The sequence below is a fragment of the Micromesistius poutassou genome, assembly GCF_964030765.1.
Source record: "Micromesistius poutassou genome assembly, chromosome: 22".
NCBI lineage: Eukaryota > Metazoa > Chordata > Actinopteri > Gadiformes > Gadidae > Micromesistius > Micromesistius poutassou.
The window spans coordinates 3,005,713-3,031,814 of record NC_140292.1 but is presented as its reverse complement, the minus strand read 5'-3'; the positions used below and the strand labels follow the sequence as shown (position 1 = coordinate 3,031,814).

The 26,102-nt window shown below is 42.7% G+C and overlaps 3 protein-coding genes across 5 annotated transcripts; 2 read left to right on the top strand and 1 right to left on the bottom strand.

Moving 5' to 3' along the window:
- Positions 1 to 7,207: 7,207 nt before the first annotated feature.
- On the bottom strand, positions 7,208 to 18,139 carry actr1b (actin related protein 1B). Its single transcript, XM_084486467.1, has 11 exons — positions 17,958 to 18,139; positions 17,176 to 17,240; positions 16,939 to 17,014; positions 16,170 to 16,295; positions 14,626 to 14,750; positions 11,226 to 11,442; positions 10,589 to 10,681; positions 10,195 to 10,369; positions 9,727 to 9,788; positions 9,476 to 9,516; positions 7,208 to 9,177 (listed from the first exon to the last, which is right to left on the bottom strand). Exons 1-11 carry the CDS (start codon positions 18,003 to 18,005, stop codon positions 9,075 to 9,077), a joined length of 1,131 nt encoding a protein of 376 aa, XP_084342593.1. The 5' UTR covers positions 18,006 to 18,139; the 3' UTR covers positions 7,208 to 9,074.
- Positions 18,140 to 18,792: 653 nt separating this feature from the next.
- marchf5l (membrane-associated ring finger (C3HC4) 5, like) lies at positions 18,793 to 22,836 on the top strand. 3 transcript variants are annotated; one of them, XM_084486630.1, is made up of 7 exons: positions 18,793 to 18,896; positions 19,477 to 19,611; positions 19,741 to 19,943; positions 20,269 to 20,399; positions 20,493 to 20,658; positions 20,913 to 21,073; positions 21,359 to 22,836. In XM_084486630.1, the coding sequence occupies exons 2-7, from the start codon at positions 19,571 to 19,573 to the stop codon at positions 21,533 to 21,535; spliced, it is 879 nt and encodes a 292-aa protein (XP_084342756.1). In that variant the 5' UTR covers positions 18,793 to 18,896; positions 19,477 to 19,570; the 3' UTR covers positions 21,536 to 22,836. The 3 variants fall into 3 exon arrangements, with proteins under 3 accessions (XP_084342756.1, XP_084342758.1, XP_084342757.1); XM_084486632.1 differs by lacking the exon at positions 18,793 to 18,896 and adding an exon at positions 18,978 to 19,007; XM_084486631.1 differs by lacking the exon at positions 18,793 to 18,896 and adding an exon at positions 19,002 to 19,125.
- Positions 22,837 to 23,035: 199 nt separating this feature from the next.
- On the top strand, positions 23,036 to 26,102 carry kctd9b (potassium channel tetramerization domain containing 9b). Its single transcript, XM_084486246.1, has 12 exons — positions 23,036 to 23,161; positions 23,340 to 23,461; positions 23,556 to 23,599; positions 23,704 to 23,800; positions 23,882 to 23,940; positions 24,088 to 24,216; positions 24,315 to 24,382; positions 24,522 to 24,617; positions 24,776 to 24,925; positions 25,087 to 25,192; positions 25,289 to 25,422; positions 25,684 to 26,102. Exons 1-12 carry the CDS (start codon positions 23,114 to 23,116, stop codon positions 25,798 to 25,800), a joined length of 1,170 nt encoding a protein of 389 aa, XP_084342372.1. The 5' UTR covers positions 23,036 to 23,113; the 3' UTR covers positions 25,801 to 26,102.

The following is a 26,102-nucleotide window of genomic DNA, read 5'->3' as shown; positions in this document are numbered from 1 at the left end:
GGGGTGGGGTGTGTGGGGAGTGGTGTGGGGGGGGGGAGCACTGTGTTTAAGTGGCGGCTAATCACTTGAGTCCCTGTGGTTCACAGGGGGTAACCGTGATGAAGGTGCGAGAGGCTACCGCGGCGACTTTCTGATCTCGGCTTCGATGGAGAGGGGGAATTATACGTCTTTTGAAATGTGGTCATCTCAGCGTGGGGCTTATGGTAAGTAGCGCGGTGCGCGGACTGAAAAAGGTGCAGATGATTGGGGGAAAAAAAAACGAGAATTGTGTATCTCTCACATCGACATACATAATAATTCCTCCACCTGGAAGAGAAGGTTCACCTGAGACCCCGGGGAGAGTTCAACCCCCAGTAAACAGAATACAACAGACGACAGGGAAACTCCACCGAGGCACACTCTGAGAACAGAGAGTAGTACCATGGCAGTGTTGTCATGGCGACAACTAGTTATATTTTGAGCACAGTGTAGGTCCCCCACAGAAGGAGCAGAAGGAGTAGCAGCGGTGGTGGTGATGATGACGGTGGTGATGATGACGGTGGTGGAGGTGAGGGGGATGGAGGTGGTTGTGGTGATGGTGGTGTTGCTGGTGGTGGTGAAGCTGTTGGTGGTGATGGTGATGGTGGGAGTGGGGGTGGTGAAGGTAAAGGTGGTGGTGTTGCTGGGGGAGTTGGAGTAAGCAGTGACACTGGGGGTGGAGGTGATGATGCTGTTGGAGGTGGGTGGGGATGAAGGTACTGGTGGAGGTGGTGGTTGAGGTACCTGTCAATCACCACCTCTCATCAAGTCCCCATGAGCTGGTTTTTGATGGGGACTCCCCATCGGAGTGATGCCTAGCTCAGGGCGCAGGTAATGACAAATGGACCTCTGGAGCAGTCATGGATGGGCGGCGGTGCGGACAGCTGGCGCTACCTCACTGCCCTGACCCTGAAGCATGCTGGGATGTTGATGTTGGATCACTATGTTTCTCGAGAGGCAAATTCATCAAAGTTTTTCCCTGAAATGACATGATTGACATGATGATTGATAGCGGTTGGCCACGTTTATGTACTGTATAATATCAGTTGATATATGTGGATCTATATACATCTATAAATATCTGTATATCTAAATATATAGGTATATGTATATACATATACAAATATGTGGAATCAATGGATATCATATTTAATATGAAAACCAACATATGTATAAAATGTGAATGAAAAACGTTGTTAGACAATAATCTTGAACAATGAAATATATATCTTCTGGTGGAGTGCTCATATCACTTCTATTCTTATTACTATTGAGATAGCGACTCTTGTAGCTCAACCTGTGCTAAGCTATATGTAGCAATATGGATGTTATGATTGTGATATTGAAACTATTGTTTAATTATTTTGATTGATTATTGATATTCAAAGTATTATGAAATGTCCTTGTTTACGAAACGAGTACACAGTACACAGCAGTGGAAGTAACAAATGTATTTTGTTGTAAAAAAAAGAAAAAATGGCGCTCTAAAGAAGGGATTTTTTATTTAAAGTACACTTCCGATGTATCAATAAGTTGCCTTTCTCCTGTGTTTTGAGTAGCATTTGTTGTTGGTGTTTGTGGTGGTTAGTTTATCCAAGTTCTTCTGGGTTCAAATTCAAAAAAAACTGCTGATGAGACGTGTGCATGTCTAGTCTTATCAGTGGCGACAGACTATGTACTGATACCCTATTTAGTCAAAATTATCCAAACAAAACAGTAGAAAGCACTCTAAACCATTTTCAAGCACTACTTGACTGGCAAAAAAAACATAAAATATTTGTTAAAAAATACAGTGGGTAAATAATCTTGTACCTTTGTACATTCATTATGTTAAACAGATTTGGCTTACTCCTTTATTTGATCTCTTTTAAACCTTTTCAACGATTACAATATGGGGGATGTCCATGACGCTTTACAATCAGAATGAGTTTTTTGTTGGTTTTACCCCTTAAAGCCCAAAGACAGCCACCCCAGACAATGCAGAATCAGCCGTCAACCGTATCGAGTGGCCACTGCCAGGGTTAGACCCCTGGAATGACAACCCAGCAAGCCAGCCCAGTGACTCCTGGCCTCCCCTCTGATTTCCCCAGCGGCTTCCCAACATGCAAATAGCAATGACCTGCCAATCAGTCCACGGTTAATTTTCTTCGACCCCAATCCCCACCAAACAGCTGTTGGAAAAGCAGCAGCCATTATTGACTCTGATGTTTGTGAAGTGTCCTTTCAGTGTACTTTGCTCTCCCGGTTTTGGACTCTTGGGGACGTTTGTCTGTTTGTTGTCGCCTCTGGTTTCCACAGTTTCCCTGGCTGTTTTCCTGAATTTATTATGAAGGCTTTTTCGTGTCTCGCCTTCGCCTCCGTTGGGATACGTGTCTTGATAATGCTGTGAGAGGAAACAGCGTTTGTGTTTCGGAAACCGTGTCCCGTTTCCGTTGACCAACACAAGGTCTGACATGTCACGTCACACGCACAAGGGAATGAGATCAAGTGTTTTCACGAGCTGTTTGGAGTTGTTGGGGTCGCCGGGGGCCTTGGGTCACACAGAAGACATTTTTCACGGCAACCAGTGCCCGCTTAACAAGCAGACCATGTGGTACCCAACCACAAGGTTACAAAGAATCTGTGTGGAACTCACACATGCACGCACGCACGCACGCACGCACACACACACACACACACACACACACACACACACACACACAGTGTAACTGTAACCGGTAACACAAATAGACTGGGTAATACACAAATGCACCATTATAATTAGACTGTTGTACACAAAGGCAAGGTTGCAAAGAGTCTGTGTGGAACTCACACATGCACGCACGCACATACCCACCCTGTTAAACATTTACACAAATAGACTGTTTTACACAAACACACTGTTAAATGATAACACAAATAGACTGGGGTGTCTAGAATAGAAATGTGTGATACACAAATGCACCGTTACAAAATCTGGTAACTCTGTCTGGTACACAAATACAAGGTTATAAAGTGTCTATGTGGTAACCACACACAAACACAGACACACACACACCCTGTTAACCGCTAAAATAGACCGCGTCATAAACAAATCCACCGCCAACTGTTGCAAAAACACTGCATGATACATAAATACAACGTCAACCGTAACGAACACACCGTGTGGTACACAGACACACGGTCAACCATAAGAAACAGAGACTAAGTGGTACACGAATACACCGTGTACCATCACAAACCGACTGCATGGTGCACAAATACACCATCAACAATAACAAACACACCATGTGGTACAGAAATACACCGTCAACAATAACAAACAGCATGGTGCAGACTGCATGGTGAACATACACACCATCCTCAGCTACAAATAACCTGTGTGGTACACAAACACACTGCTGGTAGCTGTATAACCAACGTTTGTTTTACGTGGGTTGGCTGTATTAGCTGCATAGCTAATACACATACATTTACAGTTAGCTGCTGTAGTACTCAAAGAAACGGTAGTACAGCCGCTCGTTTGCCTCTGCTAGCAGCACGCATACACTCATAGTTATATGCGATGCACAAGCACATCATTAGCGCGTAAACAAACACAGTTGTAGTCAACACACAACCATCCAGTCAACCATGGAGCTTTGATGTATGCTGGACACACACACTCACACACACAGACACACAGACAGACACACACACACAGACACACACATACACACATCTCTCCTTCTCTTCCAACTCTCACATGCAGACGCACACGCACACACATACCGACGCACGCACACGTCTCTCATCATCTCTTCCCACTCTGCCTCACTGTCACCCTGTCTCTTATCTCTCTGTCTCTCATTTTCTCTCTAATACACACACACACACACACACACACAACCACTACTGTAGTGCACACACCTTTAGCTGCGGTGTAACAACATTACACCGTTGTACACAGTCAGAGTCTGATGAGTTGCACTGTAATTGATCTACACTGCAATCAAATGCAAAACAGACCCTGAATAATTCAAAAACTAAAATGGATCAATTAAAATCCTGGCATGGAAAGCAACAAAGACGGTGCATACTGCCCCTATTAAATACAATTACATTACATAAAATTAGATCATATGTCACAGCAAATATACTGCAATCAGATATATATGAAAATGAAGATGAATATATATAATAACATGAAGTGAATGTCAAAGAAATCCCAACAGAATGTATATGGGAAGTAGTACACATATTTTGTTTCTCTCTCTCTCTCTCTCTCTCTCTCTCTCTCTCTCTCTCTCTCTCTCTCTCTCTCTCTCTCTCTCTCTCTCTCTCTCTCTCTCTCTCTCTCTCTCCCTCTCCCTCTCCCTTCATATGGCACTTGTGCTAAACTATAGTCACAGATTCTCACCCATCTGTTTCCTTGGTAACCTGAAGTGCTTTTGCATGTCTGTTGGTAAAACTCCAGGATTGACAGTGGGGACGAAGAAGAATACCAACCGTGACATAAAATGGTGGTTTAATCGCGAGAAGACACCTTCGAAACACTTGCGATTATGTAGAGGCCTACTACCTCCCCCGAAGTCCTCAGAGCCTTGTGCTTTATAAAGCGTTTTTTAATGTGTGTCTCTAAGGCAAGTCACGGGAGCCTACTTCAGAGGCTGGCAGAGGGGGGTTTCATATTAGCTTTATATGGGAGTCGTTGGAAACTGGTTTCAACAATAATCACAAACAGATGTTAAAATAGAGCAGCAATAGTCCATTTGTGTGTGTGCGTGTGCGCGTGTGCGTATGTCCGTACGTGTGTGTGTGTGTGTGTGTGCGTGTGCGTGCGTGCGTATGTCCGTGCGTGTGTGTGTGTGTGTGTGTGTGTGTGCGGGCGCACGGGTATGAATGAATAACGTAGTAGGGCAATCATTGCGTTATCTACCATATGTTTTCTGATGTCGGTACGCACGACATACGATAAACATGCGCTGTGTACATACGACCGCATGTATTATACCTGCGGTCATGCGATACATGCGCATGTATTATATGGACAGTTTGAACAACGCCCCCCGCCACCCCACCACCTCCGTTCCTTCTACTGCCCATCTTCATCAGCACATGTTTGTACAGAGAGGGACTCGACCCAAACCCATCGGGCAGTACACTTCAATGCGCTTTACGGTGGTCGTGCACAGAGGCGTTGATCTTTATTTTCCCCACAAGGTACTGGAAATTGAATTGTAAATCTGTTGTACGACACAATACATTTTCTCAAGATGTCTTTTTTTATGTTGACTGTTTGTATAGATGGTACAGACCTATTAAGCCGAATGTTCTTTTATTTTATCTACATGTCTGTTCATATTTAGGTCTACTTTGGTGATCGTGTGTTAACCTGTGTGAGCTGAATTTAATCAAACTTGACTCTAAAAAATAGCAAAATGAGCAGACGAGCTGCAGTGAAGGGGTTTCTGCACATTGCCATGCTGCTACTTTGTATTTTCAGTCAGCGCCTTACCTTGAGTTGTTTTTTGTTTCCGCCTTTTACGACCTGAGAAAGATGTAGAGTCTTATGGTATCTGACAGCTGATTATGTCACCCACCTGCTTGGTATTTCTATTCCTGTTTTTAATACAATTGTGTGAGCAGTTACCCTGTGTTGTTCTGTGTTTATGTTGGCTATTCAAGTAGGCTATGCTATAGCCTAGCCCTATGCTATATACATATAGCATATATACTATAGGCAAAAAAATATGTGTTCATGTATTCAAATATAAAGCCATACTTATCTCATTGTATGACAGTCTGGTTCAATCAATCAGAAAATCTAGACTCCACTCAACTTTCGCCAAGAATTATATATTAAATTATAATAAAAAGGTATAGCACAATCATAACTATGACATTAAAATAACATTTAAGTAGGCCTAAGTGTTAGTGTACACTCACATAGCGCCTTTCGGTATATGCTAGGCCTACTTAATTTTCCAAAAAACACAAAAAGAAGCGGGAAAAGAATAGTTCACAAATCAGTTGAACAACTAACCAAACAGGCCACGATCCAAATGAAATTGTCGTCGATTAACAAATGCCAACAAAGACCACTTTGAAGCAGACAATATTGTATATATTGTATATTTTCTGTCTGCGTCTCCGTTAATAAAACAGTTCCCCTCAGGTGAACTGTTCCACAACAGAAAACGCTTCGTCTCCATTAAAACGTCTCCGGCCTCGACCTTGGCTGTGGACAGCTCAGCCCGGGGACACTAGTGGCTCATCATGAACTTATTTTCCCTCCCTTGGATCGTGCTCCCCATATGTTATATGGCAATCTGTTCTCATAAATGCAAAAAAAAAAAAAAAATCCGATCAGGAAATAACCGTTAAGTCATAAATCAAAACCTTTGTAAAATATTAAAAAGAAAAAAAAACACATTTAGGAGATTATTGTAAAATGTCACCACCACCGCCCTTATAAAGTTATGGCATTTTTTAAATTAAAACTTCTGATTAGCATCTTAAGTAATTTAATTCGAAAATTAAAAGGTGTGTTGTGATAATAAAAAAAAAACTCGATTACAACACCCTCACCTAAATGCAAACCCTCAAGGGATATATGCTACGACGTCAAGATTCGCTATCTGTCCCTGACGCGTCGTCGTTCGCCTCCAGTCTAGGTCGCTATACTGACATCTAGTGGCAACAGAACGAACCGCATTGCGACACATTTATTGAATAATACCAGAGGAGCATGTTCGAGAGAAGACGCCCAGAAGCGCCCTTCAGATCCGATCTCGTCACACATCAGCTACGAGCTAACAGGCACTCTTCAGATTAACTGTTCACTTATCCATCCATTTAAGCCCAGAAAAAAGGAAATGCTTGTTTGATAACTGATCGTGCTGAATAATTGAGTCTAGGGCTAATTATTTACATTTCAAGCTGTCATATTTTGACACACACACACACACACACACACACACACACACACACACACACACACACACACACACACACACACACACACACACACACAATTTTGTCTATTCAATGCTTTACTATTACTGTACTCAGTTATTATCCTGTACTTTCTGCTGTGCAACCCTCATTTCCAGACTGGGATTAACAATGTACATCTTATCTTAAATAGTAACAAACTATTGGGCAAGACAAGATAAATAGAAATACACGCCAACAAAAAAAAAGACAAAAGATTGGACCCAAAAGCAGCAGCCATTAACTTATTTATTATACTGAATTTACGAAAAAGTAAAAGCAACACTTGAATAACAGTATTGTACACTTGAAGTCTGTTTTGTTGTCGCTGTCATTGTAGTGGTGGTTGTTTCAGACGATCGCTTCGCCGTACGCCAAGGCTGATGCATTAAGAAACCTTTGGAGGAGCGGCGCATCCAGAAGCTGAACCGGTAGACACCGGTTTGGACCGGACGTCCCCTAGCCTCACTGCCTTCCAGATGCAGGGCGGTGATGAAGAAAGTGACCCATTGTGGTGGGAGTTATGAGAGGGGTTGGGATAACACTTAAAACTACGAGACGTCTTCTGATGTGCTGTTGTGGTACGGGGACGGGGGACGAGGGACGGGGGGGGGGACAAGGGACGGGGGGGGCTATTCTATACTGTACTTTACTCTTACTTATTTTATATGGCCCGATACGTTTTGTCCTTCGGATTCCAGAGAACGTATAAATTAACAAAATAGAAGCGATATTCAGACACATGGGGAGAGCTGGTGGCTGGCGGTGGGGGATATATCGGTGTACAATAACTCACATGCGGCTGTGCAGAAAACAACTTGTTAGAGACAAAACGGAGGGCGACCTTTGAGTGTCCACTCTTGATGCGACCCACGAGCTTGAGCACAAAACCCAGACTGTTCTTTTCAAGTAGAGATCCAGTCCAAATCAAAAAAAAAAGGCATTTCTTACGTTTTAGCTTGCGCTACCAAATTATGCGGGAGACACACGGTCGGATCTACAAAGGATTAGGACACCGGCAAGTTCAATTAAAAACTTTTTACCCTCTCATGTGCACGCGAGAGAGATGGGTAAATATGTCGAATGGAAGTTCTTTCACTAGACAACTACACAAGGGTTCGTAGTTGCATGTAGTTGGTGTGTGCATAGGCCACGAGTACAACACAGTATTTTACCAAGCTGTTCAGCCATCTAGCTTTTACCTATTCCAACTCATTACCTCTGATCCTTACAAGCTAAAATGCAACAAACTAATAATAATAATACAAAATAATAAACTATGAAATAGACACCGTCCTGTTTTACTTTAAATCAACAGATTAAAAAGAAAAAAAAGAAAGAAAAGAATAAAGAAATCAAATCAATCTCTTCGGTATGGAATGGAACTTTTTCTCTTTTTTTTTTTTTTTTTTTTACAGTAGCAAAAACATTGACTTCTTATTAATATTCGATGATATTTCCGTTGATAATGTCCTCGTCGAGAGGGCTAGCACGGGCAAAGGGAAGAGGAGTCACCCCGTCCCATGCTTCAGGTTGGGACTACAGAATGAGCTTGTCATTTCCCCCTTACCCCGTCATTAAACAAGAAGCAGGTGCTAACCGTACAGAACGCCTCTCCACCGGCCCAGGGCAGCCCTCTCCCTGCATGCGAATTGTTAGACCGTACGGTAAGCCCCTCCCCCTTTAGCTCCACCTTACAGAGCAGACGATTAAACCACAGGGGGTGGGGGGGGGGGAGGGAGCTGACGTCCAGCCTAACAAACCCATACGCAATACAAAACCTCTGTCCCACCCTGGAGGCACGAGCACAACGCTTTGTGTGGAGAAAAATAGCAAGGAGGAGAAGCAGCAGCAGAGGAGGAGGAGGAGGAGGAGGAGGAGAAGGAGGAGGAGCGGGGGGGGGGGGGGGGGGGGGGAGGAGGAGGAGGAGGAAGTAGAAGCAGAGGGTCTCCCATCAGATGATCACGGGTCACGTGGTGAGGGGCGGGGGAGGCGTTTCTCCCTCTGAATGACGTGGGAGTGTTGAGGGGTAGTTCTTGAGACGGGGGGCTGGGCGGTGATGGTCGGGTAGGTGGGTGGGGGGGGGGGGGGGAGCACCTCTTTTAAAAGGTCTTCCTGTGGATGGCGCGTGCCCGATCCTCCTCGTACTCCCGCTTCGACACCCACATCTTCTTGAAGGTGTCCAGCGACGCTAGGATGGAGCCTCTGTGGCGGAGGAAGATGATGAGAGATGAGACGCGTTGACAGACGACCATTAAAGGGCGAGTCAGCCACAAAATGAAGAGCCCGCCTCTGGGCACTGGCCGGGCCAACCAAAAGAGGCCTATGTGCCGGCATGCCATGTGTGGACTATGGTGGTGTTGGCTTATAGCCATACGAACATAAGTACTTAAATACAGGAAATTAGGGTGCCAGGCTAGTCACAAGAATTAAAACTGAGCTATAATAATAATATACAGAGTAAAGCAAAGCCAGTTGAGGTTGTGTGGGGTAACAGTCTTACCCGATCCATGTGGAATACAGTCGTTCTTGAGGAGCGGAGATCTGCAAATTAAATCAGAGTGCTGTTGATTACACACTTCAGGGCTCCACTAATCCCATTAGCAGCTGATGGATGTGGCGTAGGGGCAGGTGACAAATAAACAACACAATAAATGAATGAGGAGATGTAGCGACGACGCACAAGCACGGTGGTGCCGTCAGGAATGGGGGTTTAAGCGTCAGGATTCTGATGGACTGGCCACCTAGCCTCACCTTGATCTTCACATCTTTAGGCGCCAGCTTCTTCACTTCCGTTAGTAGCCTTTCTCCAAAGCCTGTGGGGTGAGATCCCATGAAGGAGACGGTTTGTTATTAAAGCGCACACATTAATTCCAATATATATATATCTGAGGATTTCTTCAGTTGTCAGACATCAGAGCATCTTTCTATTGGCAAAAGTCCTCATTTGTGAGATATTGTTTCTTAAAGTACCCCTTTCATAACCAATATTAAATATATTACCAAAGGGATAAAAAAAATGAACACAATTTTAGAAAATGTCCAAGTACCACCTGCACTCCTTTCAAGTACCCCCTAGTGGTACACATGCCACAATTTGAGAAACACTGCCCTCAAAGGGTTTGTCCTTGTCCTTGTCCTTTTAGATCACCACGGAAGGATCCCAGAAGGACAGGGGTCCGTCCTCCCAGGGGAGTGTTGGCCGGACGGGCAGACACCCACCTTTGATCAGGGTGGTTCCTCCGCACAGCACGATGGTGGAGTAGAGCGTGCGGCGCAGGTCCATGTCCGACTTCTGGATGGAGTAGGCCAGCACCTCGTGGATACCAGGACTCTCGTCTCCGATCAGGTCGGGTCTGAAGAGCAGCTCGGGAGCTCTGAACCGGGCCGGTCCGATCTACCGGGGGGAGAACAGGAGCTTATCGAGGAGGCTGATGTTTACATTGTCTATGGCGTTGGTCATGTATCAGAGATATTTTTGAAGCATCTGTAGTGTTTTTCTTATCATTGGAAAAACCTAATAAAAGTCTGGTTTTCAGATGCATTAATTTCAATAATCTCTTCTTATTCAAAGACAAACTTTCCTTTCGGCGACCGTCCAAGAAATCACACTCACGTTTAATGAGCTTCCATCGGGTAGAATGTACTGGGCCTTCTCTGTCTCCAACGTCTCGTCCTTCTGGGGGTTCAGTGACAGGTAGCAGGCTCTCTGTTCGAGGGGAACACAGAAAGACACCATCGAGCAAACAACGAGACCAATACCTGGGCCGCAAACACAACAACCGCAAGGTCAAAAAGAAACACGTCAAGGGAAAAAGCCAACAAAAGCCCAGAGCAGACATGGTTAAATGGTTAAATTAAATGGTTAAACGAAACAAGATACAAGTCGGGCGAAAGTCTTCAAAGAAAAGCAAACGCACAAAGACAAGGTGAAAGAAGTCTCCAAAGCAGAAGGTACGAAGAAACAATGTCAAAGTCAAGTCAACGGAAAAAAAACAACAACCAGTCAGTTCAAATCAATCCAAGAGTCAACTGAAAACCTCACACAGCCGGATCACAAACCCTACCTAAAACTAGTGATCGACCGTTATTATCGGCCGATATTTGCGTTTTATACGTTTATCGGCATCGCCCGATTTTCTTCGCCAATTTTTTTTCCTCCCGGCATGATTTACAGACCAATGAAAATTGGTATAAAAAAAAAATCCATATCGGTCGATCCCTACCTAAAACCCTCTAGGGGGGGGTCGTACCTCTTTGATGGTGCGGACCACCTCAAACTCGGCCGAGGTGTTGAAGTTGTAGCCCTCCTTGCGGAGCAGCAGGCGGAGGTAGCGGGAGACGTCGCGCCCGGCCACGTCCACCCGCATGATGGAGTGGGGGATGGCGAAGCCCTCATAGATGGGCACCACGTGGGTCACGCCGTCCCCGGCGTCCAGCACCACGCCTGTGGTCCGGCCCGTGGCGTACCTTCAGGAGGGGGAAGGCGGGGGGGGGGGGGGGGGGTTAGAGGGGAGAATGGACCAACTGAACAGAGCTACAAGCTAAAACATACATCAGCCACAGTCGGAGGAGAGGGGTACTTCATTCATTTTTGGTGGTTACTTTATTTGTATCGCAAGTTGATTGCAAAATTGTGTAGTTTAAATGTGCTTTCAAAACGAACTGCACCAACTGTACTGCAATGTAATGGTCGTAGATGTATGGTATGGTTATAGAAAGAGCCTTACATTAAAACAAAATGACAAAATTAAATGAGGTTCCCATTTAATAGGCCCTATACGGTGTATGGTTTAGGGTATGCAGGTAATTTAGGCCCCCTAGCCACTACAAAAAGACTAGCACCAGTATTTGCTGACTACTAGCATACAGTGTTCATTCAGGAGCAGGTAGGGGAGACAGCTTGCTCATGCTGACAGAACCTGACAGACTGCTGACAGACCCTTTGGGCGGGGAGAGGAGTGCCACAACACTTAGGCAAACTTTGTTGACATTTTGTTACTACGTTGAAACGTTAACTGTTGTGGATGCCATGGATTAACTAATAATTCAGGGCCATTATAATAACCGATGCACAAAGCAATCAGAGGTGAAGGATCTCAAACAGTGGTGTTTGCACAACTGCATTCCAATTTGGTCCAATAAAACTAAACATGGTCATTATCGTTTTTGGATATTTCCGCTTCTAGTTTCCTCAAATGTCAAAGGCAGACCAACAGGCTCCGAAACAGGCACTAGCACCACAAGCTGGATGCATGACTAAGCCTGCTTCGAAAATTAAATGTTACTCACACATTTTCGCAACACCACCGAATGTCAGCGGCCCAGGTTAAGTCATCAACACCACGTCAGTATTTACAAAAAAACAATCATCTAATAACAACCCCACCATTGGCAGATCACACTGAAAGAGGCAGTTAAACTGCACCCTGACTGCATGTGTGTTTAAACACTGGCCATTGGGATTTTTTTTATTTTATTTTTTATTCACCAAATTAATAGTGACGCAAATATACGAGCCATAAGTCTAAAATCCCCATACATGTTGGCTGCCTGCTACACTCCAACCTAGGCCTGGGCGATATGGCTGAATCATATATAAACTTGATCATATTGATCGATATCGATAACTATTGATAATTTTAATGACCTAAAAAGACTAGGAATTACCATGCTGGATTTAAACACTTCTGTTTAACACTGAATATGACCTTCCACTGTTCTTCATTGATAAATACTCCAATGTCGACACAACAATGAAAAACACTCAAATATTGTAAATAAGTATGGAACCGTGTTTGTATAACAAATGTTTTATATTGATATTGATCAAAAGTCTATCACTATACGATAATCTATTGTTTTATTGCCCAGGCCTACTCCAACCTTCTGCTCCTTTCTTCCGTTGCATGGAAGTGCATGTATTTTTAAAGCGGGTGTGAACGCACTGTCAATTAAATAACACAAATATTTTTCATTTTCACGTATGAACAGCAAAGTGTGAAGCAATTGATGCCAAGGTCACCAGAATACGGCTGTGTCCGGTGTGCCAATTGTGACAAAATGATCCATTTGAAACTTGGAAACATTCAATGGTGCCGTTGTACCCTTGAGCCCGTCACCCCTAGCTCTCTACACGGACCAATGTATATTCATGTATTTAAATCAGCATACATAATAGGGCTGTTGGAACGAAATCCAGGAGGCGAATATAACTAGAATAGTAAGAAAAATGTACACTATTCAAATGCTAAAATGACTATTCAAAGGTCTATTTGCTGTATTTGTATGAATGGGTTGGCTACCGTAAGCATATCTGCCCTTGTCGCCTTGTCCTTCCCGCATGTGGAAATGAAATGCTTACCTACGTCATGTCTGATGAACACGTTCAAAACTATTTACATCGCAAATATGCGGCATATTCCTATTATAATCAGTGAAAAGACGCCTGGAATACTCCACCAATACAGCCTTGTGAAGATGAGCTTCTGCTCCGTCCTTTCACCAAAACATCCAATGTTTTTGAAGGATTCAATTATATTGGAGTTTTACTTTTTCATTCAAACTGTTGAATAGTGTAGCAAATGGCTGTTCGCGGATGAGGGGATTATGATAAACGGGTGTTTTGGTGACGTTAGTTTCCCTGTTCAATAACTAAAATAGGCCATCATCCTTTTTTCGTAGAAAGTTGGTATCCAAAACCAAACTGTTGCGATACAACAGCAACCTATATTAATCTACTGAGGTGCAATTAAAAATTAGCTTGTAGCTGCGACCGCCATCGAGGTGAATGATCAATACATATAACAGATAGAGATATTTATAGGTCTATGATTGTAGTTTACCATTATGGATGAATGATCAAACCATATAACAGATAGCGATAATTACAAGTCTATGACTGTAGTTTACCACTATGGATGAATGATCAATACATATAACAGATAGCGATAATTACAAGTCTATGACTGTAGTTTACCACTATGGATGAATGATCAATACATATAACAGATATTGATAATTATAGGTCTATGATTGTAGTTTACCACTATGGATGAATGAATCAATCGTGATTCAGTGCTCTCCATCTCCACAGACAAGGCGGCTAATTATTGTTAACACCGTCGAGAAGCTGCGTTTATATAATATCATTTTGTGCCTATTATTTTACTTGGCAAGAAAGAAATATATATTGGTAGAATGCTCTCTAGTGGACAGAACGGTTAATAGTTGCATTGGCAATGCACAAGCCTGTGTATACAGTGTATAGGTCAATAGTAAGTATTAATAATAGGTTATATTTGAGCATTAAACATTATAATATAATTTAAATAATAAAAATAACAAGGAATGGAATGGAATCCGAATGGGATTATAGAGGAAGATTGACAGCTCAAATACATAATAGAACAGCTACACATTATAAACACCTGTAATATATACAAAGCGGAAGTTCTTAACCTTTATGTACGCCAACCCACTTTGGACGCATACAGTTTTAAATGAAAACGTAAAAATGATTTTTGTAATTATGCAGAAAAATTCCATAATTTTTTTTCATTTTTAACCTAAGATCTACCCTTCCTGTGACCCCCCAGGTTAAGAACCAGGGGGACAGAGAGGCAGAGGGACAGAGAGGTTCTCAACACTTACAGGCTTAGCACTGCTTGCATGGAGATGAAGAGGGCAGGAACGTTAAAGGTCTCAAAGAACACCTCGGCGGCCTTCTCTCGGTTTTTACTGGGGTTCAGTGGAGCCTCCGTCAGCAGTACAGGGTGCTGCAGAGGAGAGAACACACACACCTTTTTAATTAGATTGAAATGGAGGATTGTGACTCAATGGGAGGAACTGCACTGATTAGGTACAGGTAGCCCTATAGATTGGAAATGAAGAGACTGAAAAGGTCTATGGACAGAGAGACCTTAACAAGAGAGACATTATCAAAATCACAATGGATGAGAAATGGACTCCGGGAGGAGACGTTAGGAAGATAGCTTTGGACTAAACCTGGAATGGAGACTTGATGAAAAGGCATAAGAAGAAGACCATGGACTAGATGTAAATATGTTACAGACTATGAATCACGTTAAAGGAGAGGGTGAGAGGGGGCAATTTTGTAATATATAGAGCACTGCTTCATCAGGTGTTCTGCTGTACTATTGTCTGTTGTACGTCCTGGCACTTAATGAACGCACCTAATGTACGTTGTAGGGGTGTGCATCTCTCCAATAAAAGATGATTTGATGCGTATCTCGATACATGGGGTACGATACGATTCAGGAACGATAAATTTTTAAAATGGAACGATCCGATTCAGTTAGATTCAGAAGGATTTCGATTTGATTCGATGTGGCACGGCTCAATTCAAGAGGGTATGATGCAATGGATTTCTTGTTGAAAGTAGACAATCATTTCACAAAATGAATTGACTTGTAAATGTGGCATTTCCTTCAAAAAGATTTATCAAAGACTAGAGAAGAAGTGTATTTGTTAGGGGTGTGCATCTCTCCAATAAAAGACGATTCAATGCGTATCTCGATATATGGGGTACGATACGATTCAGGAACGATAAATTTTTTAAATGGAACGATTCGATTCAGAAGATTTGCATCTTTTAAATCAAAATCGATTTTCCGATTCAAATCGTTTTTTGTTACACCCCTAGCACGTTGTATTCATTCATTGTACTTAATTGTGTAGCATGTACTTAATTGTGTAGCATATGCATCTTGTGTAGCATGTACTTAATTGTGTAGCATCTGCAGTAGCTGGCTATCACTGCTGTATACGGGGAATGGGTTGGCCTGGCGATTGTTAGTACTTAAACTTGGTTCTATGAACATCTTTACTGTACCGACAGCGATATATTGTTTCACTTCTTATGACAAATGTACTTATTGTAAGTCGCTTTGGATAAAAGCGTCTGCTAAATGCCCTAAATGTAAATGTTCTGAAAACAAATCGTTGTGTGAAACATGGGGGCCAATGGGGAACGTCAACCCTGGATCAATGAAGCCAATAAGGCCCTACTAAAACAGGTGACTGGCCCTTTAGAAAACAGGTGACTGGACGTTTCCCCTTTAAGGACTACGGCATAGACATAAAAAAAGAAAAAGACAATGAGGAAGAAGACTATGGACAGTGAAGAGACACTCTGAGCCACGAGGAAGGGCATGAGACCATCAGGAGCCCCCCACCTCCTCAGAGAAGGTCTGCAGCTGCTCCTTGGAGTAGACATACTGCCAGATGCGCTCCATGTCGTTCCAGTCGTTCACGATGCCGTGCTCCATGGGGTAGCGCACGGACAGCAGCCCTCTGTGTTCCTGGGGAGGCGGGGGGGGGGGGGGGTGGGGGGGTGGGCAGGAAACCACACAGGCACACGCACAGAAGTTAATACAAATTCAATATGATTGTTTGTTGGGAGGAGTACAAGCCTCTGTTGCCGTGGTAATATTTTCTGTTCTGTTTTCTTTTGTTAGCATTAAAGTGGTGTATTATGACGTGGTTAACTATAAAGTGCTTTCATTAACTGTAAAGTCTGCTGTGCTATGCTGTTGTATTTTGCAGTCAATTAGTAGGGAGGGGGTTTCTTCAATAAGGTATTCAGCAGTGTATGACATGTATTCCCTGTCCGTGTCCCGGTTGCGTCTAACATTATAGACGATTAGGAAATGGAGGTGGGAAAGGGAAAAGAGTAAAAGTCACGTCTATTTTTGACCGTCATTTTATTTTGATCTTAGCCTTTGAAGTTTGTCATTAATAAAAATGGGTGGATTTGAGGTAATGAATGAAGTTACCTTTTAACTCATTATTCACCAAGAACAATATAATTCAAACAGAAAGTTATTATTATTATTAAAGTTATTGCGTGTTATTGGATGTCATTACCAGGGAGCAATACGTAGCCCCTCAATTCATCAAGTTATAGATAAAAGCAACAGTGCTTTAATAGAGAAGGAACAGTACTTCTGCCTTGGGTCCGATGAACAGATCTCCCTCCAGGGCTCCTGCCATCACGCGCACATGCTTGGGTCGCCCCACACTGGAACACACACACACACACACACACACACACACACACACACACACACACACACACACACAGACTTAATGATCACATCACTTAATTATGTTATGTATTGTTATGCATAATTAGTAAATGTCATCTTTCTCTTAGGAAAGGCTGTTTGGGAAGTCACTCACTAGTTTGGGAAGCAGTACTTGGGGATCTGGTCACCTGCAAACCCAGCCTTAATAACCCCAGAACCCTAGAAGGAAGGAAGAGGAAAACTATTTAAACAGTGTGCCTCTGTTTTTAAGACAACGAGTATTGAGACATGTACAGTGGGAACAGATTGTGTCTGTATATGTATTTAGTCTGTGAAGGAGAGTCATGAAGGAGATAGAGGGGAGTCATAAGACACAGCCTAGGGCCACTAGTCATCAGCCAGAATCCTGCTCTTTTTCACAAGTCACAGTCTTCAATTGTAGAATGGTTGCCAAATAACATAATCAGAAAGATTTTACAGTTAGCCCAGGACGGCGACGATTATTAAGTATAACTCAGGAATGCACCAGGGTTTAATTTGTATAAATTATAAATGAATGTCAAACGTCTGACAACACAGAGAATGTTACATCTAGCATTAAATATATCTGTGTGTTTGCTGATAAAGATCAACCTGTCCTCTCTACATAATCTGAGCTAGCACCAGCCTACTGCATCTGCTAACGTTAGCAGCAGTAGTTAGCTAATATTGCTGCTATGCCAATCCTCTGAGATTATCAATAATCACCACTTGGACTGAAAGTTAAGGGAACATGGGGCGAGATTGTGTCACCACCACTGTCGTGTTGCAGGCACAAGCAATATAAACCATAATTCTGAAACCGGTGCGCTAACCCCGCTAGCAGAGCAACACAATAAGCAGCTAACGTTAGCGGCCTCAGTTAGGGTGTGGATGAATGACATCATCAATACTCACATTATCAATCACAACGGGCTGGTTAGCTAAAATGTCATAAGACTCCATGACTGGATAGTTATTTAAGATGTTTTTCTATAAAAATGCGTTTAATTTCCTTTCCAGTTCGGCGTTATAATCATTAAAAACGTCCCAGTACTGTAGACTCGGATGTCTGGTCGCCGCTCCTTTGCTGTGTGGGACCGCCTACCACAACAACCCAGGCCAGCGTGGTATGACTGACACACCAAACAGCCAATCGCAGTGCTCTATATAGACGTCCACGTGCTCACTGTCAAATCCCAGATCCTTAGGAAAGTGTCTCTCTTCCTACATCCATGGAGGTTTCAGTACGATAAGAACGGTCTGCATTACTTTCTTAGATTCTCAGTCAAACACTAATACATTATAGAATAAATTACATGAAGCCATACCTTTTTTTTTTTTTTAACAAATAGAGTGAATTATTAATAATGAATACACTGTGTTCAGTTTGTCCGTTAGAAAGACCACACACTAGTAAGGGCGAATGACAGATAGATATTTCGATTATATTACTGATTATTCGGTTGCCACAAATTATCAATAATGATATATAATAATGATGATCAATGGGTTATCATAATTAAAATAGGACGAGAAAATGAGAACATGCTGGGTTGTGTGGTGTTCTTGTTAACTTTTTTAAAAATTAACTAATTGGTCACATGTCAGTGTGACAGGTCAAGTTAATTTCGTGTTTTTTTTTGCTCTCCATGCCGGTTATGAGCTGGCATTTTAATACACCAGAGCCATTTAGAGAGGAAGTCTCTCTAAATAGCTCTGACCCGAACCAGCCAATCCAGAGTGGAAGGCGTGGAGCTCTTCGAAGCGGTGGGTCGTGTAGGCTGAGAGGAAACCGAAACTCTGCCCTGTGTCCAATCAGAGTCGAGACTCTACGGATATACACACTCAACTCCAGTAAGTACGCCTCGTACGTTTGTCAATATTGAGACAAATTTCGATATTACGGCATCCAGATACGCCGCATTGGAAGACGTTTACGGTCGTGTTTGACTCGGTGACCAGCTGGTTAGTCGGTGTGCACCTGACAGCTGTAGATCAGCTGCTGTGGGTATATAACATGCATGTCAACCTGCTAGCTGAGGGAGCTAACCTTCACTGGATATACATGCTAGTGCTAGTTGAGGTAGCTAACCTTCAATGGATAGACGTGCTAATGCTAACTGTTACTTAATAGCTAGCATTAGCGTTAGCATTAAAGTGGTGTATTATGACGTGGTTAACTATAAAGTGCTTTCATTAACTGTAAAGTCGTGTAGTATGACATGTTTAACTGTGACGTGGTTTGTTATGACTTGTGTTGTTTATTATGACTTCATTAACTATGAAGTGGTGTATTACGAATTGATTAACTATAAAGTTAATGTAAAAACAAAGCAAGAAAACAATTACGGCGGAGGCTGTGGTTGATGATGCATGTTTTTACTCATCCTGATAGTTCCCTGTTCAACTTTGTGTTTTTGTTTTGGTTTGACAGGTTGTGATGATATCTGTAAAGTTGAGCACTGCTGTCTGCTCCGGAGCGTGTACTGCCATTTGACTGAAATCAAGTCGTGGAGACTTCTGAGATAATGGCGTGTGCAGCAGCAGTGGTGGAAGAAGTACCTGAAAAGTAAGTTCCTTCACTAATGCAGTTTGTTCAGTTCCAAAAACCTATATAGTTATCAAAGAGCTGTTTCATTTTGTTCGTTTTTTTTTGTTGGTTTTAAATGTCTGCGTCTCTGTGTGTGGCTCTCTGTAGACACTGCTGGGTCTGTTTTGCTTCCGAGCGAGAAGATCGAAATGCGGAGTGGGTTAACCCATGCAGGTGTAAAGGGTGCACAAAATGGATCCATCAGTCTTGCTTGCAACGGTGGCTGGATGAGAAGCAGAAGGGCAACAACGGAGGACCAGTGAACTGCCCACAATGTGGTACAGAATACCGCATCGTGTTCCCCAAAATGGGTGAGTGGAAGCATTTGATTCAAATCAGTGTTTTGTACTAATTTGGTATTCATTCATCTTAATCAATTATACAGAGATGTACAGCTTTGCTTTAAAAAATGTTGGTATTGTGGACCAGAATTACATTATAATGGGGAATAAATATCCACACGTTTCTGTAGATGCTGTCAAAAAAAAGTATTTCTTTATATATATTTTTAATGGTTTTTGTTTGAACCTTTACCAACTTGTAAGCAGAGGTTGTTCATAAATACTTTTTGTTTGAAGCTATTTGTTGTGACAGCATGACTCAATGTTTACCTTTACCTTTCCCCTCCCTCCCCAGGACCGTTGGTCTATTCCCTTGAGCATGTAGACAAGGCTATCTCCCGGGTCAGTCCATTCGCTGCAATGGGGGTGGTAGTTGGGACTGTGTACTGGTCGGCTGTCACCTACGGGGCTGTGACAGTCATGCAGGTACACAGAGCTCAGAACTCAACAATGACCAACAGAATGAAAATGTGTTATTAGTTTGTAATGTTTGTTATGTCTTCCTATTTTGACGTGAAGGTGGTGGGCCATAAGAAGGGTCTGTTTTTGATGGAGAGAGCGGACCCTGTGTTTTTGTTAATGGGCCTTCCCACCATCCCTGTCATGCTGGTGCTGGGAAAGATGATCCGCTGGGAGGAATACCTACTGACGCTTTGGCACCGATACTCTGGTCAACAGCTAAGAGGTAAAAAAAAAACATAATAAACATTAATACCTCTTTCTTACCACACACACACGCACACGCACAGGAAGGTAAGTGGTTAGGGCGTTTGACTCTCAACCGAAAGGTTCTGGGTTCAAAACCCAAAGGCCATAGTATACGTATGCATAGTATAGTATAAGTAATATAAGTGTATGTCTATTTACATAATGGTTTTAGTAAATAGGAATGTGAAAAATGTTTCAAATATGGATATTTTGTGGGGGGGTTTATTCCAGGTCGCCAGATGCATCGCCTTCTCCTCGACAGGAATTTTACCCGGGAACACCTGTCGGTCTCTAGGACCCTCTGTGGGGCTCTGGTCTACCCTTCTATCGCCAGCCTCACGGGACGCTTGTTCTTCCAAAGAATTCCCTCAAGTCTGCAGCGCACTATTTTGGTGAGTGTATATTATTTATCTGAGGTGACCAGTCTTCATCCAGGCACTTGTCACTCAACGATAAACCACATTTATCATCAAGTCCAATTTAAGAGAACCAAAACATTTTGTAAGCCGGCTTGTGATGAATTATTAGTTTCAACATGTCAGTGTGTATTTGTATTGATTTGCATAGTATATGTGTGCATTTTAACTTTTAAAATCCCATTGGGCTTAGACTGAATAAGCACAGCATTACATTTCAATCATTAAAACCACCTCTTCTGCTGTTCTTTTTCTCCCTAGGGAGGAATCGCGTTTGTGTTGATAAAGGGAGCACTAAAGATGTACTTCAAGCAGCAGCAGTTCCTGATTCAGACCAACCGCCAAATCCTCAACTATCCGGAGAGCAACGGAGAGCCGGAGAGAGACGGAGATAATGAGAGAGGCGAGGAGGACGCTGAGGACAGTGGCAATGAATGAGTGAATGGTTCAAGGGTTCATAGGGCGAAAGTGTGGACACGGAAAACATTTGAACAATTGGAAAGAACTCGCAGTGACAGAAGATGTATAACCGCATATTAAATGTACACCTGGTGTCTTGTTTTTAATGAAAAGAGCAGGATGTCTTAACCTTCTCTAAGATGAAGATTTATAGATGATGATGATGATGATGATGATGCTGATGCTGAGGAAGGTGGTCCCTCAGGGTTAGCCATAACAATCTCGGTCAACATTCAATGTCAGCAGGACAAGTTTGGCAGTGGTGGTCTTCATTTGGTGTGGTTTAATTGGTGAGGATATAACTGCATTTAGCGCCCTAGGATGCAACCGATTATTATGTTTAGATAATGTGTATTTCTTCAGTAGGGGGAAGAGATATAAGGAGGTAGGGCTTGGTGTCCAGGTGTAAAACAACATCATGAAAGGGCCTCTATTTTATCACAAGGTACCAGTTGGTTGGCTGATCTATCTATCATGCTTCTGGGTGGACATGCCCACTTGTGATGTCACTATTGGGTCGATTTTGAAAGGGATTGTAATGGACATAACACCTATTGGTTAAATAGGGGCCCTTTTTTGATGTTGGTGAATGTTGCTCTTTTAATTTATAAGACTGTTAGAAAAGGGGCTGAGCTCTGTTTGTTTGAATAAGGAGCTGACCCACTCCACAATGCCATCATGGATTATTAATCAGATCTACAATTACTACCTAAATATGAGTAATATTGATGAATAATCAACATCATAGTGCAATTTTATTTGAAGAATTATAAACTTGAAACACATGATATAAAAAATACTATGTGCTCAATCAACTATTAAACTTTAAATATTTTATGAACCAATTTTATAACTAAAACGAGGCTGTGTACTGCAATGTGGATGTGAATACCACTAATCCTTGGCGATTGATTGTGTTGTAAGTATTTTGTATTTCACAGGGAAATATTTTAAAAGCAATCAAAAATGTATTTTCTTACCAAGTAAATATATATTGAGTCTTCACTGTTGTGGTTTTATTGACTATGGTATTGCACTATGATGTTTGTGATGAATCTAAAACTATTTCTTAATCCAAAATGAATGTTATTTTCTAATATATAAATAATTTTAAACGGTGCTATAATATCATATCCTATAGAAAGACTATGTCTGGCTGCTGCCACATTTTTTAATTTATATCCATGGTGTTACGATAGGAGGTAGTTTCATGCCACAGTTGTGCAGTTTTACTTTCCATGATCTAGTGATTTATTTGAATAAAGCTCCTGTAAACATGACATTTTGAATGACCTTTTGTTGACGCTTGATAATCTCACTGCATTTGTTATCATGGGCATTGGTGTAAATTTCAATTGATGAGCATGCCAACGAAAAAGAAGAAACCCGAAGAGCAACTTCTGTTAGTCCCCGCCCTGTCGCCTCGCTGATTGGCTCATCACAGTGACGCTCTTTACGGCGTCCCCTGGTTGCAGGAAAAGGGAAACGATGACAGACAGTGAGAGGCTAACTAGTCAACCGATTTGAAATGGCACTATCTTAACGTTTTAATCTGCAATGAAAAGAGTCACTATCTTCATAAGAGGGACGTCGTCGAACGGAAAGGTAAGCTGGGGGAGGACAAAGGCGAATGTATTAGCAGGTTCTTTGTTCATCACTCAAGCCCATTCAAATCCCCTGAGTAAACACTACCCCAACATACGAGACACTGCGTGCCGCTACCTGTCTGTTCCGCTTCGGAGCGCGTCATGTCTCGCACTGAGCGCTGTTTCTCTTCTGCAAGGTGGTGGCGGTCTGCGGGTCTCTGGAGGACTTGTTGTCTGTCGCAAGTACGAAACTGGGAATAAGAGCATCCGGCGTTTACAACGGGAGTGGTGGGCTGATAGACGATATAGCCTTAATTAGGTAGGATATAAACGAGCATATCTCCTCCGTATCTCCCTTTTGTTGTCCCCCCAGTCTTTAAAATAATATGCTGTTTAATGTATTGTCCCTTCAGAGATGATGATGTGCTTTACATGTCGGATGGAGACTGTTTAGTGGGTAAGTGATTTTGTTTTTTGCTAAATTAATCACTCGGAAGACTATATCGATCAGTTGCCATCAGGTGTAGGAAAAAGTTCGACGTGTCTTTGTTTTTAATGTAGAAAACAGTGGGCAAGATCTTTGCGATCCTGAAAAATGTCAGCCGCACACGGATTGGCTGACGCTGAATGTGGGTGGACGGTGCTTCACCACAACAAGGTATCACATCCAATCAAAGCACTCTGAATTATGTATTTCGATTTTGCCTTGAACAACGGTAACGCGTTTCCACTTTCACAGGAGTACATTGGTCAACAAAGACCCCGACAGCATGTTAGCCCACATGTTCAGAGACAAAGGTGATGTCATTTATAATTTGGGGAGGGAGAATGTAGTGTCTGCTAAATTGTAAATAATGAGGTGCTAGGTGCCTGTCATTTTTATCATGGATGATTATATATGTTATATTGGTATGCTACTTCTCTCCCTGTCTTCATTGTATTTAGATGTTTGGATGAACAAACAGGATTCCCAAGGTGCATATCTAATAGACCGCAGTCCGGAGTATTTTGAACCTATTTTAAATTATTTAAGACATGGACAACTCATCCTTAACGAAGCCATCAACCCACTGGGTATATTACACTCACACACTCCCACAGACATACAACCATTAACATAAATAACATCTTAGCCTTCATATTATAAATATAAAACTTTACTCTCTCTTTAGGTGTTTTGGAGGAGGCTCGTTTCTTTGGAATTGAACAGGTGGCTGTACAGTTAGAGACCCAAATTAAGGTATTCATAGTGTTTAATACCATGTGTTAAGGTATTCATAGTGTATAAAACCATGTGTTAAGGTATTCATAGTGTATAAAACCATACACAGTCAAACTTGGCTCAATACGTAGCCATCGTCTCTCTCTCTGCTCCACAGGCCTCCCAGCCGCCCCAGGACCACTCACCTTTGACCCGGAAGGAGTTCATAAGGTTTCTGTTAGCCACCACGACAAAGTCTGAGCTGCGCTGTCAGGTTAGACACACACACACACACACACACACACACACACACACACACACACACACACACACACACACACACACACACACACAAATCCTACATACATTGTACACACTACTCCTGCTTCCCACTTCATTCTAGTCTGTGTGGTTTTTTTTTCTGCTTTTTAGGGTCTGAATTTCAGCGGTGCAGATCTATCTCGTCTAGATCTACGCTACATCAACTTCAAGATGGCTAACCTGAGTGGGGCTAACCTGGCACACGCTAACCTCAGCGGGGCTAACCTTGACCGGGCAGACCTCTCCTCCGCCTCTCTCGATGTGGGTTGGGTATCCCAACAATTCCTGCAGTTCATATAGTTTAGCAGCTCATTAAGTACATTAGAGTATGGTGGATGAATGGGACATCCGTTGTTTCCCCTCCTCACAAGTTCTCATTATTTCTATGTGTAGTTGTTGTAATTCTGAGCTCTCTCTACCAGGGGGCGAACCTCCAGGGAGTGAAGATGCTGTGCTCAAATGCGGAGGGGGCGTCGCTGAGAGGATGCAATTTTGAAGACCCGGCTGGAATCAAAGCCAACCTAGAAGGTGATGACGCACACTATCTCACACTCACACACCGAGTACTTTGTTCTCAGAGTACTCAAAAAGTAGGTTAAAAAAAAATTGTGTGTGTTTTCCCAGGGGCTAATCTTAAAGGTGTGGACATGGAGGGAAGCCAGATGACGGGGATCAACCTCAGAGTGGCCACGCTGAAGAATGCCAAGCTGAAGAACTGTAACTTGAGAGGGGCTACGCTAGCAGGCACAGACCTGGAGGTATGACACACACACACACACACACACACACACACACACACACACACACACACACACACACACACACACACACACACACACACACACACACACACACACACACACACACACACACACACACACACACCTTCATCTTTCACCTACATCTTTCCTTCAAGTAAGGAACATTTTGATGGGTGCCCGCCAATAGTGCACGGAGACATCCTAGCACAACAAGAGAAAACGTTATATATAACGTCTTCTATATTTTATTTCCCGCAGAACTGTGACCTGTCGGGTTGTGACCTTCAGGAGGCCAACCTGAGAGGCTCCAACGTGAAGGGAGCCATCTTCGAGGAGATGCTCACCCCCCTGCACATGTCCCAGAGTGTGCGGTGAACTCAGGAGTCCCCTGTGAGCTGTGATGTTGATTAGCCATTCCAAATCAATTCCTAAATTGACCCTACGTGAAGTCAGTGGGTTTGTCTGTCCACCAAGATAGATTGGTTGATCTATTTAAATTCTCACAATATTCAGTCGCACTGGATTTGAGACTTTTGAGACAATTGTATCTTAAGGGCTGAATGTAAGGAGGAAGTCAGTTGTAAACTACATATATTTGCCAATGTTTAACTGGCATTAGAGATCTGCATTATGTATTCAAACTAGTAAACAATATGTGTTATATGATTTGTTTTTTT

What these genes read in the sequence shown, in the direction of transcription:
- actr1b (XM_084486467.1), bottom strand. Translation starts at nt 18,005, where the DNA reads ATGGAGTCTTATGACATTTTAGCTAACCAGCCCGTTGTGATTGATAAT. An exon ending in TCATCGGACCCAAGGCAGAA is followed by an intron (nt 16,296 to 16,938) that starts GTACTGTTCCTT and finishes CCGCCTCCCCAG; the next exon opens with GAACACAGAGGGCTGCTGTC. An exon ending in ATGCAAGCAGTGCTAAGCCT is followed by an intron (nt 11,443 to 14,625) that starts GTAAGTGTTGAG and finishes CCCCTCCTGAAG; the next exon opens with GTACGCCACGGGCCGGACCA.
- marchf5l (XM_084486630.1), top strand. Translation starts at nt 19,571, where the DNA reads ATGGCGTGTGCAGCAGCAGTGGTGGAAGAAGTACCTGAAAA. An exon ending in GGGCTGTGACAGTCATGCAG is followed by an intron (nt 20,400 to 20,492) that starts GTACACAGAGCT and finishes TTTGACGTGAAG; the next exon opens with GTGGTGGGCCATAAGAAGGG. An exon ending in GTCTGCAGCGCACTATTTTG is followed by an intron (nt 21,074 to 21,358) that starts GTGAGTGTATAT and finishes TTTTCTCCCTAG; the next exon opens with GGAGGAATCGCGTTTGTGTT.
- kctd9b (XM_084486246.1), top strand. Translation starts at nt 23,114, where the DNA reads ATGAAAAGAGTCACTATCTTCATAAGAGGGACGTCGTCGAACGGAAAG. An exon ending in GGATGGAGACTGTTTAGTGG is followed by an intron (nt 23,600 to 23,703) that starts GTAAGTGATTTT and finishes TTTTTAATGTAG; the next exon opens with AAAACAGTGGGCAAGATCTT. An exon ending in TCTCCTCCGCCTCTCTCGAT is followed by an intron (nt 24,926 to 25,086) that starts GTGGGTTGGGTA and finishes TCTCTCTACCAG; the next exon opens with GGGGCGAACCTCCAGGGAGT.